General features: G+C 40.4%; 1 protein-coding gene across 1 annotated transcript in view; it reads right to left on the reverse strand.

Annotated features, from left to right (window-relative positions):
• Positions 1 to 2,038: 2,038 nt before the first annotated feature.
• Positions 2,039 to 23,082, reverse strand: part of GDA (guanine deaminase) — a 69,261-nt gene continuing 48,217 nt past the window's right edge. Inside the window, exons 8-14 of the mRNA XM_008690961.2 lie at positions 21,291 to 21,398; positions 18,416 to 18,513; positions 16,048 to 16,115; positions 10,842 to 10,988; positions 7,390 to 7,520; positions 6,991 to 7,018; positions 2,039 to 5,937 (exon numbers count right to left, since the gene is read on the reverse strand). Of these exons, the coding sequence (XP_008689183.1) occupies positions 5,867 to 5,937; positions 6,991 to 7,018; positions 7,390 to 7,520; positions 10,842 to 10,988; positions 16,048 to 16,115; positions 18,416 to 18,513; positions 21,291 to 21,398 (651 nt within the window). The 3' untranslated portion in view covers positions 2,039 to 5,866. The remainder of the gene's footprint in view (positions 5,938 to 6,990; positions 7,019 to 7,389; positions 7,521 to 10,841; positions 10,989 to 16,047; positions 16,116 to 18,415; positions 18,514 to 21,290; positions 21,399 to 23,082) is intronic.

Genomic DNA, 23,082 nt, shown 5'->3' on the forward strand with positions numbered 1-23,082 from the left:
TTATTTTTTTCTGAGTTACCACGGAAAGATTTCCCACTAAAGTTTTTCCTATATTTTTTTAGCAACCTCTCTTCCCATCCTGAAATGTAGGCTCAACCAATACAGAAGCATGGAAAACCCAGTAAGTATGACAAAGTTAATGTAATTTTACAATGATGGTGGAGGCAGGCTTGGTGGTAAGAGGGGATGAGTCTGAATTCGTGAAAAACATTTAATTACACTCTAAAAGAATGTTCTATCACTTTAAAGAACAGAGAATACTTCCCTTAACCCATTTAATTTTTAATTTTTTTTTCTTTTATCCCATTTTAAAACAGGATTAATAAAAAACCCCAAAACCCCAAACCTGCTATTGGTGACAATACTTATGGGTCCTGTTCCTTTAACTGAGTGGCCTCTGCATGCAGTCTTAAAAACATCCAACTACAGGTCCTATTTTGCTCCTGGAAAGTATTTTTGTATCTAAACCTTGTTTTATTTAAAGGAGTAATTTAGTACCATGCAATAATTTGCACGTCTGTTAATTAACCATTACAGAACTCTGTGCCCACAGTTACAAATTAGGCACACATTTTTGCTAGATTACACACCTGAGAATTCTCTTCTGGGTATTTTGACTAAGTTGTTCTTCAGGATGGAAAAAAGATGCATAGTGGGTTGCTCAGAACATTGAAGGTGAACTTATAGACCAAATCTTCTATTTTTTTTAAAGATTTTATTTATTTATTTGAGAAAGAGAGAGCACACCTGCGAGAGACAGCATGAGCAGGGTAGAGGGGCAGAGGGAGAGGGAGAAGCAGACTCCCCGCTGAGCAGGGAGCCCAACATGGGGCTCGATCCCAGGACCCTGAGATCATGACCTGAGCTGAAGGCAGCCACCTAACTGAGCCACCCAGGCGCCCCTTCTACTATTTTCTTATGCTTCATGTTATAAATAAAAAAATGAACATAAGAGTGCCAAAAAAAATCAGCTTTAATCCTTACAGGGTATTTGTATGCACAGAGAGATCCTTAACATCCTTGCTTTAGATTCTAAAAAATAAACTGATAAAAACACAGTTTAAATGATTTTTATTTCTCTTCAGTCTGTACTCATTTAAAAAAACAATCAGATGGTGAGCACGCACTGTCCCAGATGCTCTCCTAAGTACTGGCTATGAATTATTCTATTTAATGCTCATTACTCTAAGGCTGGGACTTAGGTCATGCCCAAATCACAGAATGGGGTCATGGAGACTTACAGTGCGCAGCTCAGAAGACACCGGAAACTGCTTCCACACTGCAGGTGACAACCCAGAGGTTCAAGAAACCAACTTGGGAGATCACTATCCGCATAAAGAAACAGAAACAGAGTACAATAGTACAGAACAGAAAGGACTAGAATAGAGTTGATAGTACAGAAAATAGCGCAGGGCGTCACAGAGAGGAAAGTGTGATTTTGTGAGGCTTTGTTTTAAATCCACATGCACAAATATATGTGTGAACTCATTCTTTTCTTTTTTAAAAGATCTTATTTATTTGTCAGAGAGAGCGCACGCACAAGCAGCGGGAGTGGCAGGCAGAGGGAGAAGCAGGGTCCCCGCTGAGCAGAGAGCCCGAGTTCGGACTTGATCCCTGAACCCTGAGATCATGACCTGAGCAGAAGGCAGACACTTAGCTGACTGAGCCTCCCAGGTGCTCCTGTGTGAACTAATTCTTGATGTTAAAGTGCATCTGTTACTCTGGGTTGTGACTTTAGAAAATATGAACTTTATGCTGAGATCAAAACCAATAGCAACCTGAATCTAAAGGGCTGGCATTAGAGCTTATGTATGTATGTATGTATGTGTACATACATGTATGTATGTATAGGTACACACATGTATGTATGTATGTATACATAGGTATGTATATTGTCTATCATAAAGTGGAAGATACATGTTGGCCCACACGTAAATATTCTATTCTACTTTTAAAAATTCATGTTAAAAGGAGAAACACATTGTAAGATTAATCTCCCTTCTGTCAGAGTGATAGAACTCACAACAACAAAAAAATGTAAACACAAAATCTCATTTATTTTTGTCTGAAGCACAAAGGAGCTCACTCAGCACATGAACAGGAAGCAAATCATACAAATATTGAGTAAAATGTTCCAATGAATACACACACACACACACACATGTATATATATCCTTAAGAGCAGCAATCAGGAGTTTAACATACAATGTAAAGTGGTTTTGATTCCGAATGTTTTCTGACAGGCTTTTGAACAGGAAATGAACAGGTAAGTCAATGCCACATGACAGCTGTTCCTTGGGCAGCCCATGGAAGCTGAAAGCCATCTTGGAATTTACCCTGAGTTCCATCACTGGCCTGTTGAAGTTTTGCATTTCAGTAAATTTGGACCAGATTTACAGACTAACCCCTCAGCTCTCAATCTCTCACCTTCGGGGCTGTGGGCGGGAAAGGGAGAGGCTGGGCGTGAAAACATGCATGGGGGCCAACCCTAGGGCTTTCCAATAGTGTCTGTTCATCTGTGCACTTCTTTCCACACTTTTCCTTTAGACACACTGACAAGGGTCAGGGTCCAAAATCATACCTAAAGGGGCTAGGTAGATCTGAAGTTGCAAATATCTCTTCTAAGCCTTCAAAAAAAATTAAAAATTCATAACAATCCATATAATTGGAAAATTATTTCAAAACATTGCTGTGACACATTTCTTAGTCTACCTTTTAAAAACTCAGAATGCTTCTTTTAGACGTGGGAATGTGTCCAGCAGCAGCATCAACTTTAAAAAATGGGCAATGGAAAGATGTCCACTAGGCTCCAGAGGCATCCAGTGCTGGATATTGTCCGCGTATGCACAAGGTAGAATTGATACACCGTGCCTTCCAGCTTGCCTTGAAAGTTTTCCATATGTCTAGTTCTGAGGTGAAAAGATTAAAAATAGGAAGAGTCTGGAAGGGAGTGAAGATTCAAGATACACTGCTGGATCTCACATCCATTATGTTACCTCTCTGACATCTCAGCTGTAGTTGCCAACAGGGATACTCAAGGGCACAGTTCAAAATCAGCTAAGTGTAACGGGAATGTTTCCAACCACTGTCCTCCCTTTGCCGTGCAGAATTCTCAGGGAAGTGAAAAAGAGATTCAGTGGGGTTCAAAGCTCACAAGAGTAACTTAGAAAGACCTCCTCCTGGCATGAAGGGAGCCAGTTCCAAGATATTCTCTTGGATTCTAGAACCTTCGACAATGAAATCAGAGAAGGAGCCGATGAAGGGAGCAGAGTCTCAGTCTCAGGTTATGATTACCAGGACAACCTCTCAGGTCCTAATCCCATGTTCCATTCCCTTTTGGAAATTAAATTCACCTTAGCCGATTAGCCTGCTTTTGTGTTCTACTGTAGAAAATATCTTTTAAAGGTAGGACTGTTGGCATTATTAACTCAGTTTTTACCTGTTAAGTGCATTCCATTAAAAAATACCATGAAACCAGAGGCAAACAGCGCAGGGTGAGGTGAGGGGACTGATAAGAAGCCTTCATTCTTTCTTTCCCGTCAGAGAGCAAAATATTCAAACATAAAGTGAGAAATAGGGTTGGCTTGAAATACCGCCTCTCCACAATTCAGAAAGTCAAGCCACGTGAGGCCAAGCCAGCATTTCCAAGTGTAGACCATCTGACCACATGTATGGCCTATGCCGGCAGCATTGCACAAAGCCCGCACAAGATTCAGGACCACTGCACTTGGAGGCACGAAAACACGTAAGTTCTAAGAGATGCAGGGAAAGCGAACTACACGTAAACATTTCAACATATTCTATTTTTGCTAGAAAAGATAGTCAGGTCTTAACATACTCCCGGGGCTCAATGTAATGTTTGACAGACTGGTTGTGGACGGCCACTCTCCTTCTGCGGAGGGCGTGTCTGTTTACATGCACTGCACGCGATCCTTCGGCCAGATCAAAACGGACGCTCAACATCAACATGGACGTCCGCAGGGAAGGTCCAAGCGTAAGACCTTGCAAAGGCTGGGAATACAGCTGCTGCCTGCTAGAGGACCTTACACATCTTACCCAAATTCTTACGCCCTCTCACCTGGCTTAGACATCAGGTAACCATGTTCTTTTGGCCACTGGAAGCTGAATTTATTGAGTTACTTAATATCCCACAACACAAACTCTGTCTGTGTGTTTTAAGTAAGATCAAATTGTGTGTCAACTATATTCAAATAAGCAAAATTCTTTAAAAAATGAAAACAAGACCAAAGTTGTGTTCTGTCATTGGGTGTTGTGTATACACAATCAAATCTTAAAGTGTTTCCACCAGGAAAAACAGAAAACAAAACGTGGGCAAATGACTGCTGATTTAGCGTAACTAACTGAGGATCAAATGTATAGTATAAAAGGGGGAATTCTGTTCTTAGTTCTATAAATATGGAGTTAGCTATGTTATATTATAGAAAGTTCTCTACTCTAAGGTAAATTATAAGGAGTCACATGTAAGCCCTAGGTGTGAGTGTTATGATATATTAAGAAAATCTATTCCTTTTCCATGATGGTTTATAGTATTTGAAATTAAATGAGAAAAATGTAGTATTTAAATGACATTCACATCAATACTTCTTCAGAGTTCATCGAAAAGTCGATTTGCTTTTAATTGTAGGTTATGGGAAAGCACACTATACTAGGAGGCATAAAAATACTCTTTGCTTTGTTTAATGTTCCTGGGTGTCTAGTGCAGATTAAGTCCTATTAATATAAACAGTAAGTGGGATATGTACATAGTTTTCATTATCCTAAAATTCTGATGTCCTGCAATTATTAGGAATTAAAAAGACAACAGGATAAAATTGAAAAATGGAGTGCTTTCAGTAAGCAGGTTTTAAAGATTTTTAATAATATTTTTAACTGAGTTTGTCTTTCATTTTAAAGTTCTACCAGATTGAAAAGTTCTACCAGTTCATTGCCGTGAAACCCTTCCTTTCAGTACTGACAGCTCCTTGCTGCCCACCACGTGCCCCAGTGTATGAAGACCCCAGTCTACACAAGAGTGGAGTATGGAATTTGTTTCTTTTCTAATAACACTGAAGCAATAATAGCGTCACATAGTTATACATTAAGGTGATTTTGAAGTACACAAAAATACCACTATTTGTGCCATGAATAATATTCTTAAGAGACTTTAAATCTTTAACACCCAACCTCTGTCAAACACTTTGAAGCACAGAACTATATTAAGAAAGCACGTGGCATTCAATTTCTGACATTTCATCCCCGAAGAAGGCAAAGCACAACAATAACATGTTTCTGAAATGCAAATTCTATTAAGTGCCAATTTCCAGAACACAAGGTCAATCTAGAAACACATTTTAAAATTCAGCAAGTTCTCTTCTGAAATTAATATTCTCAGTACATAATTTTCAAACATAATCTGAAGTGATTTTCCAATGCGTGTTCATAGTCTAATTTTTTCTCCCTCATAAAAATATATTCACTGGCTCGTTTTCCATCTTCTGATTTTCACATTTATTAGCTCAAAATATCTAGCCATCTAGGAATATCTTTTCTTTCCACATTTCCAAATATGAAATCGATTTGACTTAAATCTCATAAGAACACCACCAGGAATAACATTCCCTTATGTTTGAGCTTAAAGTAAATCCAAACAGCTCAAAAGGGAGAAATTTTGAGACCTCCCAACCAGAGATTTGGGAATGATCGCGACTTCCTTCAAACGATTTGTCAAGTGAATACTGTAACTAGACACAGAAAGAGATAGTCATCCCAAGAACAAGATACTATTTTTTAACTTTCTAACTGAGCCTGGGCACAAGGGAGACGCAGAACCACGTGATCCCAGGAGAACTCGTAGAGGCCGAGGGTCTTACACCGAGCTTGAGAAGGGGACCACCTGCTTTCCACCCACATAAACCTCCTCAATATTTCGGTCATCTCCTGAAAGAAAAATGAAGGAATCATTCATAAAGTGTTTTTATGTCAGTATTTTTAAAAAAGGTTTATTTATTTATTTGAGAGAGAGAGAGAGTGAGTGGGGGGGGAAGGGCAGAGTGAGGACAGAAGCAGATGCCCCGTTGAGTGTGGAGCCCAACCTGGAGCTCGATCCCACGACCGACCGGAGATCATGACCTGAGCTGAAACCAAGGTCCCACGCCCAACTGAGTGAGCCACCCAGGCGTCCCCATGTCAGTATTTTAATTGCCACGGGGAGGGACTTAAAAACAAATCCACTTCTAAGAGGGAAAATACAAAAAGCTGCCTTTTTTCCTCTCTGACTGTTCTTAATCTGGACAAGGGGACAGGACCAAGAGAAGGTGCTGCACTGAACTGGAGCATTAGGGTCTGAATTCTGCACCGAAGGCAGAAATCCCAGAAAGCTGAGCTGACTTTCCGTGGGCATCCCTTTCGGCTGGAGTGGTTTGTGTTTCCAGCCCCGACTGTAAAGCAGATACTTATCTTTGCACCCCAGAATCACCCCATGGCCTGCAGCAAGGGAGCTCTAGGAACGGCACCTGCATCTCTCTCCTCTCAAGTTCACCCAGGACTCAGAGCTCTCCGGACCAAGCAGGAGGCAAAGTAGAATCTTCCCGTACTATTTATTTCTCTCAATGAACAGAATTGAATGTGAGTACACGTTAAAAAAACAAAACAAAAAACCCAAAAACTCCACACCAAACATGGGTGGTGAGATTCCACCACGGGGTTATCACAAATACAACGTGGTGAGGGGTGGGGTGGGAAGGGACTCAATGGCCTCTTCCCCTGGGCCTGCCATTCCTCAGCTTTGCATTTATCTTCCAGGGAGCATGGGCATTTCAATAGTGCCTTGAAATGGGCTTGATGCTGAGGAACGTTAAAATAAAATAATGAATCAGATGAAATTGTCACACATAGAGTTTAACCTACAGGGCCACACACACAGGGAGCCGTACCCAAGAAAGAGACAAGGAAAGATTTTATTTAGCACAGAGACATATAAAATCTACCTACCTAGGTAGAGGAACTTCTGGATTACAGCCTAAAATGCAAAATAAAGTAATAATAAGAAAAAATATTCTGTGCATTTGGAAGAGAATAGAAGTTGGCAAAGCGCGGACATACAAATTTATTTCTCAGAGGCAAAATCTACTTCCATTAATGAAAAAAAATGGGCTTCTTGAAGTCAAATACACTCAAATATATAAATATATCCAAAATAGCAGTTTTTGTCAGTACCATTATTCTTAACATTACGTTGACAAATTACAATAATTTGAAAAAGATCTACTTTTCCTTTTAAGATCCCCCTGTATTCCCTTAAAATGTTTGCATTTCTTTTTTCTTCCTCCAGGGAAGATATTGTGAGTACTTCATGAAAAAGATGCTTTTGATGAAATTTATTTTACTTACTTCAGACGTATCACCAACCAAATCCCCAGAAAACAAGTCAATGGGAGAGTCGGATGCTTTGGGGTTGATGAGGAGGGCATCGAATTCCTTGCCCACTTCAAAGTTTCCAATCTCTTTATCCAGCCCCAGGGCTACAGGATGGAATAAATTAACAGTTAGCACTTGGAGCCATCAGATGAAATGTCCCCGTTTGCAAGGACAGAGACTGCCAACATACCACTAGAAAAAATGTGTATCTTAATATGAAGCAGCGAAGCTCTCTCATTCTAAGAGATCCTAAAACATTGACACACAGAAAGCAGAACAAGCGTGGGGAAAGCAAAATCTGAGAATGAAAACAGGTCCCCGCATCACCACGATCTGTAATTCAGATGGCGTCCATCTATTTCAGCTCTATCAGCGCCCTTCACAGTCCAGCTGGCCTATGATTTCCATTCATCCCTCTAAGAAACATGACGATTGACATAATGTCTTTCTTCCTTTTCCCTCCTGTTCTCCCCCGCAACCCTCCAATCTTTTCCTTGCCCTTGTTGTTCTATGAAACAGCCGACAGGATCGCTTTTCATGGCCTCAAATAGATAAGAAATAAATATCCTTTTGCATATGTGCCAATGCAGGCATATCCATCTGAATTTCCTTCGTTTAAATCCTCTGAATGGAGAAAATTCACTTCTGAAAGTAAATAGGTCCTCCTAACTCAAGAGTGCCCATGCTTTAGAAACCAGCCTATTTTTTGGTAACCTCAAAGACTTTCTGGTTGCCGGAGAAGAATGGTTTTCTAAAACAGGCATAGGTCAATACTATCTATTATTGACTTGATCAACAGCGAGAATTCATGTTCCATAAATATCAGATGTCAAGGAAGAACACCTGGCATTTTTATGATTTAGTTTCAGAAGATGGGAGTAGTTGGCCTTCCTAGTCAAGAAAGGTATTAAATCTAAAGCTCCTTAAAGTTTATAATCTGAGTGCACACTGAGCTACCAAAAGGAAGCATGCATAAAAGGAAGGCCAGCTGGAGGGCAGCATTATTTATTTGAATTTTTACATGTGTTGGCTGAATTCTGTCACCATCAAGATATAGTCCGATGTGAAAACACTGGGTCAGGGATCTCTGTTTAGACACTATCTGGTACATTCTGTTGCTCTGTGTGCATATCCAGCAGCCTTTGGGCAACTCCCTCAGCACTGATTAAGAAATCCTACTCATTCTTGGGGCGCCTGCGTAGTGCAGTTGTTAAGCGTCTGCCTTCAGCTCAGGGCGTGATCCCGGCGTTCTGGGATCGAGCCCCACATCAGGCTCCTCCGCTATGAACCTGCTTCTTCCTCTCCCACTCCCCCTGCTGTGTTCCCTCTCTCGCTGGCTATCTCTATCTCTGTCAAATAAATAAATAAAATCTTAAAAAAAAAAAAAAAGAAATCCTACTCATTCTTAAAAGATTGTTTAAAGGGCAACTCTTTCATTCTCAGAAAAGAACAAGATTTTTTAGCTGAAAAATCCTTACAGGAAGACAGGGGTGCAAAAGTAATTAGAAAATGTTAAGGGCAGTTAGGTAACTCCTACAAAATGTGTGGGAAGGACTGTATGTAATAGAAAATCACTGGAAATTCTCTCCTTTACCAGTTACAATCTTTTTGCCTTTGACAAAGAAGCATGACAAAATATAAGTTTTTAATGACTGTACTCAACATAAAATTGTTGTGTGGTTAATGGGTCAGGGAACCAGGTTCATTGACCAGAGTTTGATGGTATATTATCAACTGTCTGAGCTAATTGCTCAAACCTGGAAGGTCAGGCATGTGCTCACCAAAAAAAGACACAATTGCTTTTATGAATTTGTAAATTGGTCTAAATTCAGATATTGCAGAGAGGCCCGGCAGGGCTGGTAAGCAATTCGGATGCACTTCAGGAAATGCAGTTTTGCTGCCTGTGGAGCAGATGTCCCTGTGAAGGGGATTTATGCACATCTTCATCTTGACAGTGAATGGAAAGGCTGTGACAAGCTGGGGAGATGACACAATTTAAACGGCGATCCATTCATCTCATTTCACTCACAGAATCACAGAGACACGAGCTAAGGAGAAGAAATCCCATCACAGTAAGCTCAGTGGCCCAGAAAATAGATTTAAAAGCTACACAGCGAGATAGAAATGATTTGGTAAGCGGCGCATGCCGCTTTGATCTCATGTAAGATCCTGACGAAGCACCTCACAGACAGCCTAGAATAAAAAAGGCATTTAAGTACAATCTCTTTGCACCATGAAAATAGATGGTAGGCCAACAGCACAAATAGGGAGGGGTGCAGATGGGGAGTTTAAAAAATGAATGATTTAAAACTTGGAACTTTAGAAAATGAAATCATAAGACTTAGGAAAATGCAAAGAGCATGACCTCTGCTTGTTTCCTTGAAATGTTCTTTACAGCATTCATCATGGCCCAGAACATTCAAAGAGCTGGAAGGTTTCTCTTCCCAGGATACTCTCACATTCTATCATCCTCCATTTCTAAGACCCAGGGTATCTATCATAAGTCTTTCTCTATAGACCTACATCGGTCTATTCTGATGCCTTTATTTCTCACTAGCTACCCGATGTTTCATGCTCTGTTCACATCATCCATCCAGATTACACTAAAATACGGAAGAGACTGAAGGCAATACAATTACCAATGTCTATTTTTTTCCTAAAAATATGGCTACAGGTGAGAACTGGAAAAAGCTGATGAACAGTATTTATATATCAACAAACTACACTTTCACATCTTTTTCCTCTTAAAGAGCTTTGGGTAATTAGTATCTTTAAATATAGCAACAAAATGCATAGTTTAAGCTGGGATTTCCAGAGGAAGATCTGGAAGACCCGTGGATGGGTGGGAGCCTGGAGGCTGGCATCAGATGTTCTGGATTCAAATCTCGGCACTCCGTGGCTTGGCAGCTGTGTGTGCCTCCCTCAGGTGCCTCGCTGATAAGGGGAGAATCAGCAGCGGTGGCTATGAGCACGACGTGACAACACAGAAAGCATGATGCGTCGTGTCTCTTACCTGGTAAGAGTTCAGTTAAGTCTTGGCTATTATTTTTACTATTATTATTAATATCATTACTATCATCACTCAGGCCAATAGAGAGCATGTTACTCAACTCAGTGGGATAAAACGGATTATTTTAAAGAACTCACATACATGTGACCATTGCAAATGTCCATCAAAGCAATTAATAGAATTGTGTGTTGAACGTGTCTTCCGCTGAAGACAGGGGACTTGCTGTAGAAAGGATACCTCTACCACATGTCTGAACATTACCCACTAAATTTGGGGGGTGGTATATGAGAACCAACACTGGGGTATGAATATGGGATGCCCGCTGACACCGCTCTCCAGAGTCTTCATACTGCTCCCGAGGACACGGACGGGCGTGGTCGTACACTGTTCAAGAAAGAAACAAAATGGTCATTACCTTGGCTGCCTCCAAGAGTAGCTAGTCTGAAGACCTCTTTGAGGGTGAGGCTTTTCTCGTTGATCTTATTAATTAAAAGGATGTTGGAAACCATCACTGCTCTTCTGATGGCATCAAGCATGGAAGCCGAGTAACCACCAGCCACATCTACGGTAGATAAAATAAAGCCACATCAGTAACCTCATTTGATAAATGGAATATTAGGTGTATGAGGCTGGTTTTTTGTTTTTAATGACTGATATTCAGTCTGCGATATACATCCAAGAAAGATCTTATCTAGACACAGAATAGACACAGACTAACAGTTGAAAGAATTCAAAACCTGTAATTAGAACCAAATGTGTATCCGATGTATTCATTTCCTAGGGTTGCTACAATGAATTACCACACATGAGGCGGCTTCAAATAGTAGAAATACATTCTTTCACAGTTTGGAAGGACAGAAGTGTTCAATCACAGTGTTGGCAAGGCCCCAATCCCTACAAAGGTTCTAGGGAAGAATCTTTCCTTGCTGCTTCCAGTTTCTGGTGGCTCCCGTGGTTCCTTGGCTCACGCCAGGATAGCTACAGTATCTGCTTCTGCCTTCAAATGGCCTTCCTCCCTCTGTCTTTACGAGCCGTTCACTTTCTGTCTTATAAGGACATTCATCATTGGATTTAGGGCCTACCCTAATTCAGAATGACTGCATCTTGAGATCTTTCCCTTAATTATATCTGCAAAGGCCTTTATTCCAAATAAGGTCACATTTACATTGTTCAGTAGACATCTTTGGGGGTTGGGGGGTGAGGAGGGGAGCGCACAGTTCAATCCAGCGCAAGGCCCAAATGGCTACTAAAGAGAAGAAACTCTTATCTCTGAATATTCCCTGAACTCTCACAGAAATATGCCTGCATAGTTATGAAGATAATTTGGATAACATGAGATTTAAAACAAGCTCACAGTTCTATGTCCTAAAAACTCATCCTAGCTCTGTTCTAATCCAGATGAGGACTTTGGGAATTACAAGCTACTCTTTATGATAATTTTTCAGGGAGAGTGTTTAGAATGAACTGTGTTTATATCTGTTGTTGTTGTTTATTGACTTTATTTTCTGAGAGCAGTTTAAGGTTCACAGCCTGATAACTTTTTTAAGGTATTACTTTTAACACTGTACATATGCTCTCTTAAGATACATTTATGATTTTTGCTTTCATTTTTTAAACTCTTTTACAACTTTTTAAATCTTATTTCTATTTTAACTGACTTAGCCTTCCCTGATATGCTGTTGTCCCATCACTTCCCTAGACCTTGGCCCATTGTTGTGTCTCATAACTCATTGAATGCTGTAAATTTTCAAGTAATTTTTCCCAAGAGTTCATGGGGAGAATGTTTTCCAAAACTTCATACATTGGAGAATTTTGTTGCCTTCGCACATGAGGGAGAATCTTGTCCAATATAATATTGGTAACAACCATATGGCTCCAAACTCTTTCTTGTTCTTGCTATTTTTCATGCCAGCAAAAACACCCAAAACCAAACTGGTTTTTAATTGTTTTATTGATAACTGACTTTTTTCCCTGCCTCAATATTTTAGGACTTTTTTTTTTCTTTTTCTTTGTAATTCCAATACCTTGCCAATCAGTTATGATTTAGCCTAGAACAGGGTAAGTTCTTTGAATATAATACACAGTTCTTTCTTAAGCTCAGAAAAGATTTATCCTTCAAAACCTCTATTCCATTTATTCTGGATCCTGGGTTGGGAAAACCCCGTGTTGGTGTTATTCTTTCTATGTTCCATGTGGACCATCCTCAAATACCCCCTTTGATCTTTGAACAACTTTGTTTTCCACATCACCAATTTAATAGTGCTACCAATAGTGCTACTTTCATAGTTTCCTACATGGCTTGTTATTTTTAAATTGAAATATAATTAAGATAACATAAAATGCACAGGACTCAGGTGTCCAGTTTGATGAATGCTAACAATTGTACATAGCCATTTAACTACCTTTCAGAAAGACAAGATATTAGACATTTCCTTCACTCCAGCAAACTCTCTCACGGCCCTTTCTAGTCAATTCCCCTCCCTGCCCCATCCCCAACCCTTGGCAACCACTTTCTGCTTTCTTTTTTTTTTTTTTTAAAGATTTTATTTATTTATTTGACAGAGATAGAGATAGCCAGCGAGAGAGGGAACACAAGCAGGGGGAGTGGGAGAGGAAGAAGCAGGCTCATAGCGGAAGAGCCTGATGTGGGGCTCGATCCCATAACGCCGGGATCACGCCCTGAGCCGAAGGCAGACGCTTAACCGCTGTGCTACCCAGGCGCCCCCACTTTCTGCTTTCTATCAACATAATGTTAGCTCTATTGGTCCCTAGGTTTCATGCATATGGAGACATACAGCATGTGCTCTTTTGTGCCTGGCTTTTTTCGCTTAACACAATATTTTTAGATTTACCTTTGTTTCACACAGATCAGTGGTTTCTACTTTCTTGAATGCCGAGTGGCACTCCACTCTATGAATTTGCCACAGTTTGCACATCCATTCCCCTGTCCGCAGGATTTTGGATTGTTTCCAGTTTGGGGCTATTATAAATACAGCTGATATAAACATTCATGTACAACTTTCTGCAAACATATGTGCTCACTTCTCTGGGGTAAATATCCCAAAATGGAATTATGGGTCATATGCAGATGAATCTTTAACTTTATGAGAAACAGCCAAACAGTTTTCCAAAGTGGTTATAAAATTTACCCTCCCTCCAATCATGTAGGATTGTCTATATGCTTCTCACTCTTTTTTTCCCCGTTTACTTTTTTTTTTAAGATTTTATTTATTTATTTGACAGAGATAGAGACAGCCAGCGAGAGAGGGAACACAAGCAGGGAGAGTGGGAGAGGAAGAAGCAGGCTCCCAGCAGAGGAGCCTGATGTGGGGCTCGATCCCAGGACTCCGGGATCACGCCCTGAGCTGAAGGCAGACGCCTAACGACTGTGCCACCCAGGTGCCCCTTTTTCCCCGTTTACTTCTTTCATTTAAAAAATTTCCTTTTCCATCACAACTTGTGGTCTTTTCATAGTACTATGTCTTCTTGTACTCAAAGGATGATGGCAATTTTCTAAGATTTTCTTCGACATCCTGAAGTAGATCATTTTCAGAGATAAGCTCATCTTCTCGTTGGGTTTTTGTTTTGTTTTTTTGTTTTGTTTTGTTTTGTTTTGAGAGAGTGTGTGAACATGCGTGTGAATGGGGAGGGGGAGAGAGGGAAAGAGAGAATCTTAAGCAGCCTCCAAATCCAGTGTGGAGCCTGACGTGGGGCTCGATCTCAGGACCCTGAAATGATGACCTGAGTTGAAATCAAGAGTTGGACGCTTAACTGACTGAGTCACCCAGGTGCCCCTTATTCTTTTTGATATGACTTTGTCTTATTTTGCAATATTTTTGCTAAACTTTATGTGGGTTTCTCCTAATAGTTGAGAAAGTCCAGATCTGCCTCACGTGTTAGAGACAGGGTGAACAAACCGTTTTTGGACCTGCTCTCTGCCCATAGTATAAGGTTAAATGATCTTCTGAAGCCTACAGGGGACATGCAGGTTGATATATAAAGGTCATGTTTCAGGAAGACTGGAGCATAGTGGGGCTATTGCAACAGAGACTATGTAAAATGCGACAGCATTCTCTCAATTCATAACGGGATACATCATATATCATCAAACCTGTGGTCCATACACCAACGTTGCTCTTTCCCTTTAAACCAGTCTTTATCGACTAGTGCAAAGTGCCAAGTATGTGCTAACAATTTTGCATGCATTTTTTTTCTCATTTAAGTCTCAAAACAAGCTTGTAAGAGAGACATAGTTATAACTGTTGTTATTTTTACAGAAATTAGGGAAATGAAGTCTTAGGAAATTAAGGAAGTTTGTTCAAAGTCTTACAGCTAGTAAGTGACAAAGCTTTACCTAAACATTTTATCCATCACTCTCCAACCCAAAGTCAAGAACTGGAAGTTATATGATGAACTTAAATCATGGAGACCAACTCCTAGAAAGCTGGAAAGCAATACCTACCTGATTTTTGGCTGTCTATAAAATTTTTCATTAATGGACTAGTGTGTAAAAAATTCTTAGCCATGTTTTTTCTTATTAAAGCTTTTCTGTGAAAGTAAAATAACCACCTTAACACCTATGACTATATCCAAGTATTACCACACTCTCAACGACTGAAGCTTTAAATAAGAATTCTTTTGACTCATATAAAATTGGGGAGAACATTTAATCTAGCATACCTCTTTAAAAATATTAATAATTCATTTTGTTTTATTGTATATCTTACCAATAATGCTGGTATAAAATTAACAGACGTGAGTGATTGCGGAAAACGATGACAACCATCATTGTCAATACACGGACACCCAATGCTCTTAAGTATCAGGAAGACAAATGCATCAAGAATGGAAACGAAATCCCTGCACCCCATGCCCATTTAAAAAAATTTTTTTAGTTTATTCACCCACAGTAATAAAAGGTTCACAGAAGATGTGCCTAGACCTTTGGGCCTGTCCCATACTTTTAAAGTGAGCAGCACTGCACACACTCAGGAAAAACAATGAAAATGTCCAATGGGGAAAAAAAATCACTAATTCATCAGCCACCTAGAATGTCCTTCAACCCAGCAAACAGACTGCCTGTGGGAACTGGAATCTCATTTTGTTAAACACTGCTCAAAAGCAAAGCAAGTTCTTAATATGGCTCAAAGTTCTCAATGCTGGCATAGACTGAATCTCTGCTCCCTATGGCAAGGTCAAATAATTTTCTTTTGAGACAGTGTTTGTGATGACACAGTTATTGAAAACTAAAACCATACAAATCCAAACCATCAAAACCTAGCCAGAAGGACCGAACAAAAGGGGAAGAAAAATCAAGGAGTTTAAAAACAACAACAAACCAAAAAACAACAAACCTCTACAGCACCTTAGAAGGACTTACCCTTTATCACCAACCTCTGAGCATTAGGTGAGGATAATGGCCCTCAGGAGGTTAGCGTCATCAAAACGTCTCCCTTTGTAGACGTTTTCTTACTGCTGCCAACCCACCCCTTTATTAGCTCAAGACAGTACTACCAGATAAGAAAACTAATTTTTAAAACTGTTACCAGAAAATTAGTCACATCATAAAGTTATGCACTTACTTGACCACTTTGCCCATGTCCAAATAGCGAACTACTGACCTGTACCCAGCCCTATCTTCACGTCATGTTTCAGGACTTCTAGCACATTGAGAAAGCCGCTGCTGAGCCTGTGGAGAGAGGAGACAATCAGGACGAGGAGATCATGTGTTGTCAACAAAAAAAGGACACCAACAATAATGATGGTGATTTCTCTAAAATTGTGTTTCCTGTCCTAACAGCTCTCATGTTGACACAAACACATTAGCCAAATCAGATCATCTGAGTCCCGGAGCAAAAAAACGATCATAAAGGAGCTTTACTCATTGGGTTGAGGTTAATCTCAGGAGGGTACAACGCAGCAAGAAACAGAAGGAAAATGGGATCATTTGTAAGGAAAAATGAATGAAGAAGTTCAATCTTGCAGTTTGTTCAAACGTCTATTGGTCTTCAGCATTTTGTTTTAACCAACACATCCTTTTATGTTCAGAAGTAGAAATTATAAAGCATTGTCTTTCCTATCTTTCTGGGATACTTTGTTACCCTGAATGAGTAGTGACTTGCAAAATCAAAGAAGGAGGGTACTTCTGGGAAAGGGGGTGCAGGGTGATGAGTCAGGGTCTGAGAGTTCACAGGCTGCTGCTGAGGACCGCAGCAGCTAGGAGAGAAGGTTCCAGGCTGAATTCTGGACATTATGACCCTGAGCTTATTAGATGTGCCACCCTTCTATAGAAACAAAGGAAAACTAAAGTGTTCCTTAGAAGTCTGAGAAGATGCAAATGTCACAGGGGTCTCCTTGAAGATACATGTAACCATCACTGTCAAATCCCCAATGCACGTGCAATAAATCTTTCAAAGTTGTTGGAGAAAGAACAGCAGTGACCATCTAAACAGAAATGTATCCATAAAGAAATTTAACTTCCAACCTCAATTTGTAAATCTAAATTTAAAAATTTAGATTTTACCCCACAGGATGTTAAATCCTTTCCCCATCTGGTCACTAGACCATAGTTATGGTCACTAGCCATACATATAGCCAAGATTCCCTGTCATGTGTGACTACTTTATATCTGAAAACCAGAAGGCTCTGGAACCTCTCAAAATGCACCAGAAATATAGCTCTGTGGCTCTCATGCCTTTCCTATACTGTCTCTGACAGGTATCGTTTTTTGCTCGCCAACTCCCTAGGCTTCCAACTGCCAACACCTCCAGCTCTAGCTCGGGGCTCTTTCCCCATCACAGAGCCTGCTCTGCCCTTGTGTGGGGAAGGCCAGGAGTTCACCTCACCCAGCAGCCCTCCACAAATAACTGATAGGTGTGTGGGAATAACTATCCTCGCTTCCTCACCCCTTGGGCAGAATGACTTGAGGTCTGTTTTGTACATTGGTTCCCTGAGTTTTCTGGAAGAATTAAACTCCAGGAGTCCACAGTGGTAACTTTCTTGAGGATGTGCTCTTACTGACTTCCTTCCCTTCTCTGTCTTACCAACCAACCTCCTGAGATCACCTCCAAATAAACTACTTGTACATGAATTGTCTCATGGTCTGTTTCTGCAAGAACTCAAAACAAGAGAGGATACAAAGTAACCCTCGAAAAACCAGAAATTTAGCAGAAGCGAAATAAATTGGCTGAATGAATATATGAACGATCCATTTAAACCTGCCCCTAAGTGGGAGGAGCTCTATTCTGGATCAACTAGCACCAGAAATGAGATCCTTTCTGTATCGAATCCTAGAGCATGGATTCTAACCCAGCATCCAGGAATCAGTATCATGGGATCTATGAATTCCCTGAAATTAGATGTAACGTTTCTGTGTCTGCGACCTTTTTCCTGAAAATACAGGCCATAATTTTCATCCTACTCATTACGGATCTACGACCTTTCAAAGGGTTAAAAACTAACTATAAATAAAGCTTTGCATTCTGGGGAATTACAACAGGACACAGCCCTCCTACGTGAACTGGCACCCTGTGGGATCCAGCAGCATGATACACACCGTTGGATGTTGGCTTATGGCCACACTACACCTTCCCCTGACCGCAGACCGTGCAAAGTCAGTACCCTCTCCCCGGAACGCCTGCTGGCATGTGCGTTCTTGCGGTCCTTAGCGCAAACCCCGAAATGCTGTAGGTTTTGAACTCTTTCTGTTATACTTCCTATTGTCCCACTTTGTGCAAAGTTTCAGAAATTTTAAGAGATGCTGTGTTCTTCAAATGCACACTCTGCCAAAAGTATCCTCTTTTGAGTGCTCTTTCTCCCCACTGAGGCACAGGTAAGCCTCCATGTGTCTATCTGGCTCCTGTCCCAATCAAACGGAAAGCTCGAAGAGGGACAGGACACTGGAGGCACGACTGAGAAAACAAAGGTATTTGGGCTGCTAATTCACAACCCAAATGCTCATCACCTAACAACCGATTATTGCCTACTCACGATAAGTTAGAATTGGGGCAATGTGAGATCGCTGCTCCTCGCTCCTTGAACACCTGGAGTTCCTCTGCAGAAAGGTAGCAGCCATGCGCCATCACTGTCTGGAGAGAAGAGTATCCTGTGTGGAGTTTACCACTTAAAAATGTTTCCGTGAGGGGCACCTGGGTGACTCAGTCAGTTAAGCGCCTGCCTTTGGTTCAGGTCATGATCCCAGGGTCTTGGGATCCAGCCCTGCATTGGGTTCCCTGCTCAGCGGGGAGTCTGCTCCTTTCTCTCTTTCTCCCCCTCTGCCCCTCCCTACCGCTCTCTCTCTCCCAAATAAATAAAATCTTTAAAAAAATGTTTCCATTAGTCTTCACTCAGTGCAAGATGCTACAGGTACAGACAGAAGCTGTGATGTTGTGAGCCTCTTCACAAGAGCCTTTACGACGACGGGCATGTATAGAATCCCCGTGTACAAGTTACCCCTCAAAAAGGCCGGTAAAAACATTGGATTACACAAGTCTCGGCCAATACGTGGATCTTACTTTTTTCTTCTTTTTTTAATCTATGAAATAACAAGGGTCCAGGTGATCTGCAGGACAGGCTATCGGCCCAGCTCAAAGATACGACGCAGCCTTCATCTTCATTTTAGAAAACAGCCAAGTTACTTTATTTTCCAATTCCACGTGGTGAGCAACGGGTGGGGTGTGCTTGTTCCTATCTTAATCAGAACTTTCTAGAAGTAAGCTTTCCTTTGTCAGCACATGGAAGCTGTGGGCGTAATCCTGGAAAGAGTTGTTCTGTATTTCTGCTCCTAACTAAATACGGGCACCGATGCTTTTGATACCTAAAACCAAATAATCCTTATTTATCTATTTTTTAAGTCTTAGTTAAATTGGAATATAGTTGACACAACCAAATAAACTGTTTAATCACCTATATTTACATTTTCACAAAAATTAGGAAATATAATATTTTATATGCATTAATTTGGAAGATAAAATTGATCCAAGAAGGCAGGCACTGCCCACATACCACACTTCTCTGTTGAGTCCTGATCATATTTGTGGGTTTTCCTGAATAGCATTTAAGTCTTTCTTGTGGTATATATACAATGTAATATCACTCGGCGATAACAAAAGATGAGATCATGCCATTTGCGACAACGTGGATGGACCTCGAGGTTATGCTAAGTTATTATGCTAAGTGAAATAAGTCAGACAGAGAAAGACAAATACCATATGATTTCACTCATATGGAATCTAAAACAAAGAAAAATTAATAAGCAAACAAACAGAAGCAGAAGCAGACCTGTAAACACAGAAAACAAACATGGTTGCCAGAGGGAAGGTGTGGGGGGATGGGCAAAACGACAGAGGGGGAGTGGGAGACATAGGCTTCCAGTTATGGAATGAATAAGTCATGGAAATAAAGGCACAGCCTAGGAAACAGTCTATAGTAATAGGTTGTATGGTGACAGATGGTAGCCACACTTGTGAGCATAGCATAACATAGGAAAGTTGAATCACTATGTTGTGTACCTGAAATCAATGTAACATTGTGTGTCAGCTGTACTCACATGAAAAAAATTAAAATTAAAAAAAAAAGGCTTCACTCTTTCAAAATTCTTTTTCCTTCAGTTCAAAACCTGTTTCCAGACAGCTTTCTCCTTTGGGAGGCACAGTTCAGTGACCAAAGAATTATTAATAAAATAACATTTTCCCAAACTCTGTGCAAATAAAATTAACACGCAAATAGCAGGTTGATTTATTAATCACATGGAAATATATGTAGAGAAGGCTGAAAATTATGGCGTAGCATTTACAAGATCTATGTAGAGTATTAACCTTTCAGATTAGTCATATTCAGCCCTCTGTTCATGGCCCCGAAGAATTTATTTGGTGCAGTAGGTTCAACTCTCCGTGCCGTTTGTACAATTCATTGAAGGCCAAGGCCAAGGGGTATACTGTTGTAACGAAGTGTCTCGTCACTATATTAATTATAATTAATGTGAAATTATTTAATTATGAAAGTATTACTCATTTTTTTAAAAGCAATCCCACATTAAAAATAAAGAGTAAAAAGTCCTCTGTTTTCTCCCTCAGGAGGATCACACTCAGTGTTTGTATCCTGATAATCACTTTTTTAAGAGACAGAGAGAGAAAGGGTGCCTAAGTGGGGAGGGGCAGAGGGACAAGGAGAGAGAGAATTCCAAGCAGGCTCCATGCTCAGCACGGAGCCTGATGGCGGGGCTTGATCCCAAGAGCCCGAGACCCTGACCTGAGCCCAAATCAAGAGTCAGATGCTTGACCAACGGAGCCACCCAGGTGCCCCTCCAGATAATTTTTTCTAAGTGAGCATGCTCCCACGCATACATCAAACAATACCCTTTAAATAGTCTTCCTCGTAAGTCTGTATACATCATTCTTGTGAATGTTGGATAAAATTTTAATTATGGATGTTCTATAACCTAACCAATCACCCACTGATAGACATTTCCGAACTTTCACATTAATTACATTCCTATTCATATTCCTTACAGAACGTCTCCTTAGAAGTGCATCTGGTAACTCAAGGGAATGCGCATTTACATTCTAATGGATACTGACAAAATGTGCTTGCACCAAATGACATCCCCACCCTCAAAGAAGCCTGGAGCTTTATTTACTGGGATGAAACTGCAGGCCGATCTCTAACTATACACCCACGCATGCACATCCTCTGAGCTCTACTCTAGTCTGGGAAATGCACTCATGATGGAGAAGTCTGAAGATTACCATTGAGATTTTATTTTATTATTTCAATTTTTTCCCCTCTGCCCCCTAATTACTGAGATTTTTAGAAGTAGATAAATATGCCCTAGTTGACACAGATTATGTCACGATATGCAATGTACCTTATCTGTCAGAAGATTGTTTCTATCATACACATCTGTGTAGTTTTTATAATCAGGAAATAAGTTCCTCACAGCTTCAACTTCATTGACAGTTTCACTTACATGGCTCTACAAGAAAAGAAATAATATTTTCAATTTTCTAATGTGAAATACCATTAGAAATTATACTTCCTACCCCAAAACGATAAGGATGGCTTCTACTTGCCTATGTAAGACAACAAAGATGTTACATGTGTTTTATTGAAAACAATTATACATATTATATACAATATCACATCGATATGAAATTGAAACTATGAATGTGAACATGATAATTACAAGAATATGTAAGGTTCTAGCCCTAACCTTAACTCATGTTATATTCTTTCTGTAGCAAGTATGAATAAAAATAAAAAGTACTTGAAGAGAATCAAGAACCTAGCTATTTGTGGCAACTTGCCTCTTCTGGTAATGGCCATTTAAGAAAAGAGTTTCGTGGCCGTAAAAGGGCAGACAGCATGGTTCACTCATAAGAAAGCTGGAATCTGAACAAGGACAGCTGAATGTTAGCCCAAGTTCTGAGTCCAGCTGTGTGTCTCAGGGTGAGTCAGTTCCTTCCTTTGGGTCTCCATAGTCTCATCTCTCAAATACAAGGGTTGGACTGAATGAGTGATTTTCTAAACTCTTTCAGCTTTGAGTATGTTATTCATATAAAAATTCATAGAAACCCAATATGTAAAAGGCATAAACAAGTTGCCTCTCAGGAAGCAGGACTGGGACTCTAGAGCCCTGTTCCCGTTCTGTCCCCTTCGTCAGCTTCCAGAGTTCTTCTACAGAAAACAGTTTGAAAATAACTGAGCTAGACAATCCTACCATCGCCAAAAAAAGGAGCCCATAAAAATCCACATCCAATCAAAACAAATGAGTCGTGGCCCCCACGCCAGTCTTTCTCCAGGGCACCATAAACCCTGAGAGGGCAGAAAGTACTTTTGAGACACAACACTTATGTGTAACCACCCCACCCCCTTGCCTAAAACAAAATCCTTCCAGACCAACTGGTGATGAGTACATATTATGGGAAAAAACTCATGAGCAAGTTGCCACTTCCAAGAATGGCAATGCCATTCCCCCCTCTCCATGAGGGAGAGTGTGAGCCAAAGAAATAAGAGAAAAAATTGCAATGTTCTAAAAATAGAGTGTTCCACCTAGGGGGTGAGCTCTATCCCGGCCTCAAGGAAATCTAGAGCACTGAAGAAATGCACGGGCATCTGAAGAGAAAAAAGGATAACCAGATGATTCTTTTCACTTTGATAAATTTGAGTAAATGCTAAAATGCACACGCACATGTGCATACATCCCCAGCAAGGAGATACTTGATTTTGTTTTGTGTTCATGGAGTTCAGGACACACTACCTCCAGATATGGCATTGTGGCATATTGCGTATTTTAAGCTGAAGGAAAATAGCTGAAGGTCATTCTGACCTTCTTCCCTGAAACAGATCATAAAGCTTTTATGTTGAGGAGTGCCCACTGTTGGAAGAAAGGAGTATCCTTATCTCTGAAGACAAAGGGATGTCCAAAAGAATCCAAAACGAATTACTATATTCCTCCGTGACTGTGAACTTGTCACCAAACGTAGCCTAGAAATGCTCCTATCTCTTTCTTTGGGTCTTCATTTCCTTATGAGGGCTCCTGTATCATGTAAAACTTATATTAAACGCATTTGAATGCTTTTCTCCTATTAATCTTTGTCAATTTAGTTTTCGGACCTAACCAGGGACTCTAAGAAAGGTCTGGGAAAACTTTTTCTTTC

The sequence above is a fragment of the Ursus maritimus genome, unplaced genomic scaffold, assembly GCF_017311325.1.
Source record: "Ursus maritimus isolate PB19 unplaced genomic scaffold, ASM1731132v1 scaffold_34, whole genome shotgun sequence".
Classification (NCBI taxonomy): domain Eukaryota; kingdom Metazoa; phylum Chordata; class Mammalia; order Carnivora; family Ursidae; genus Ursus; species Ursus maritimus.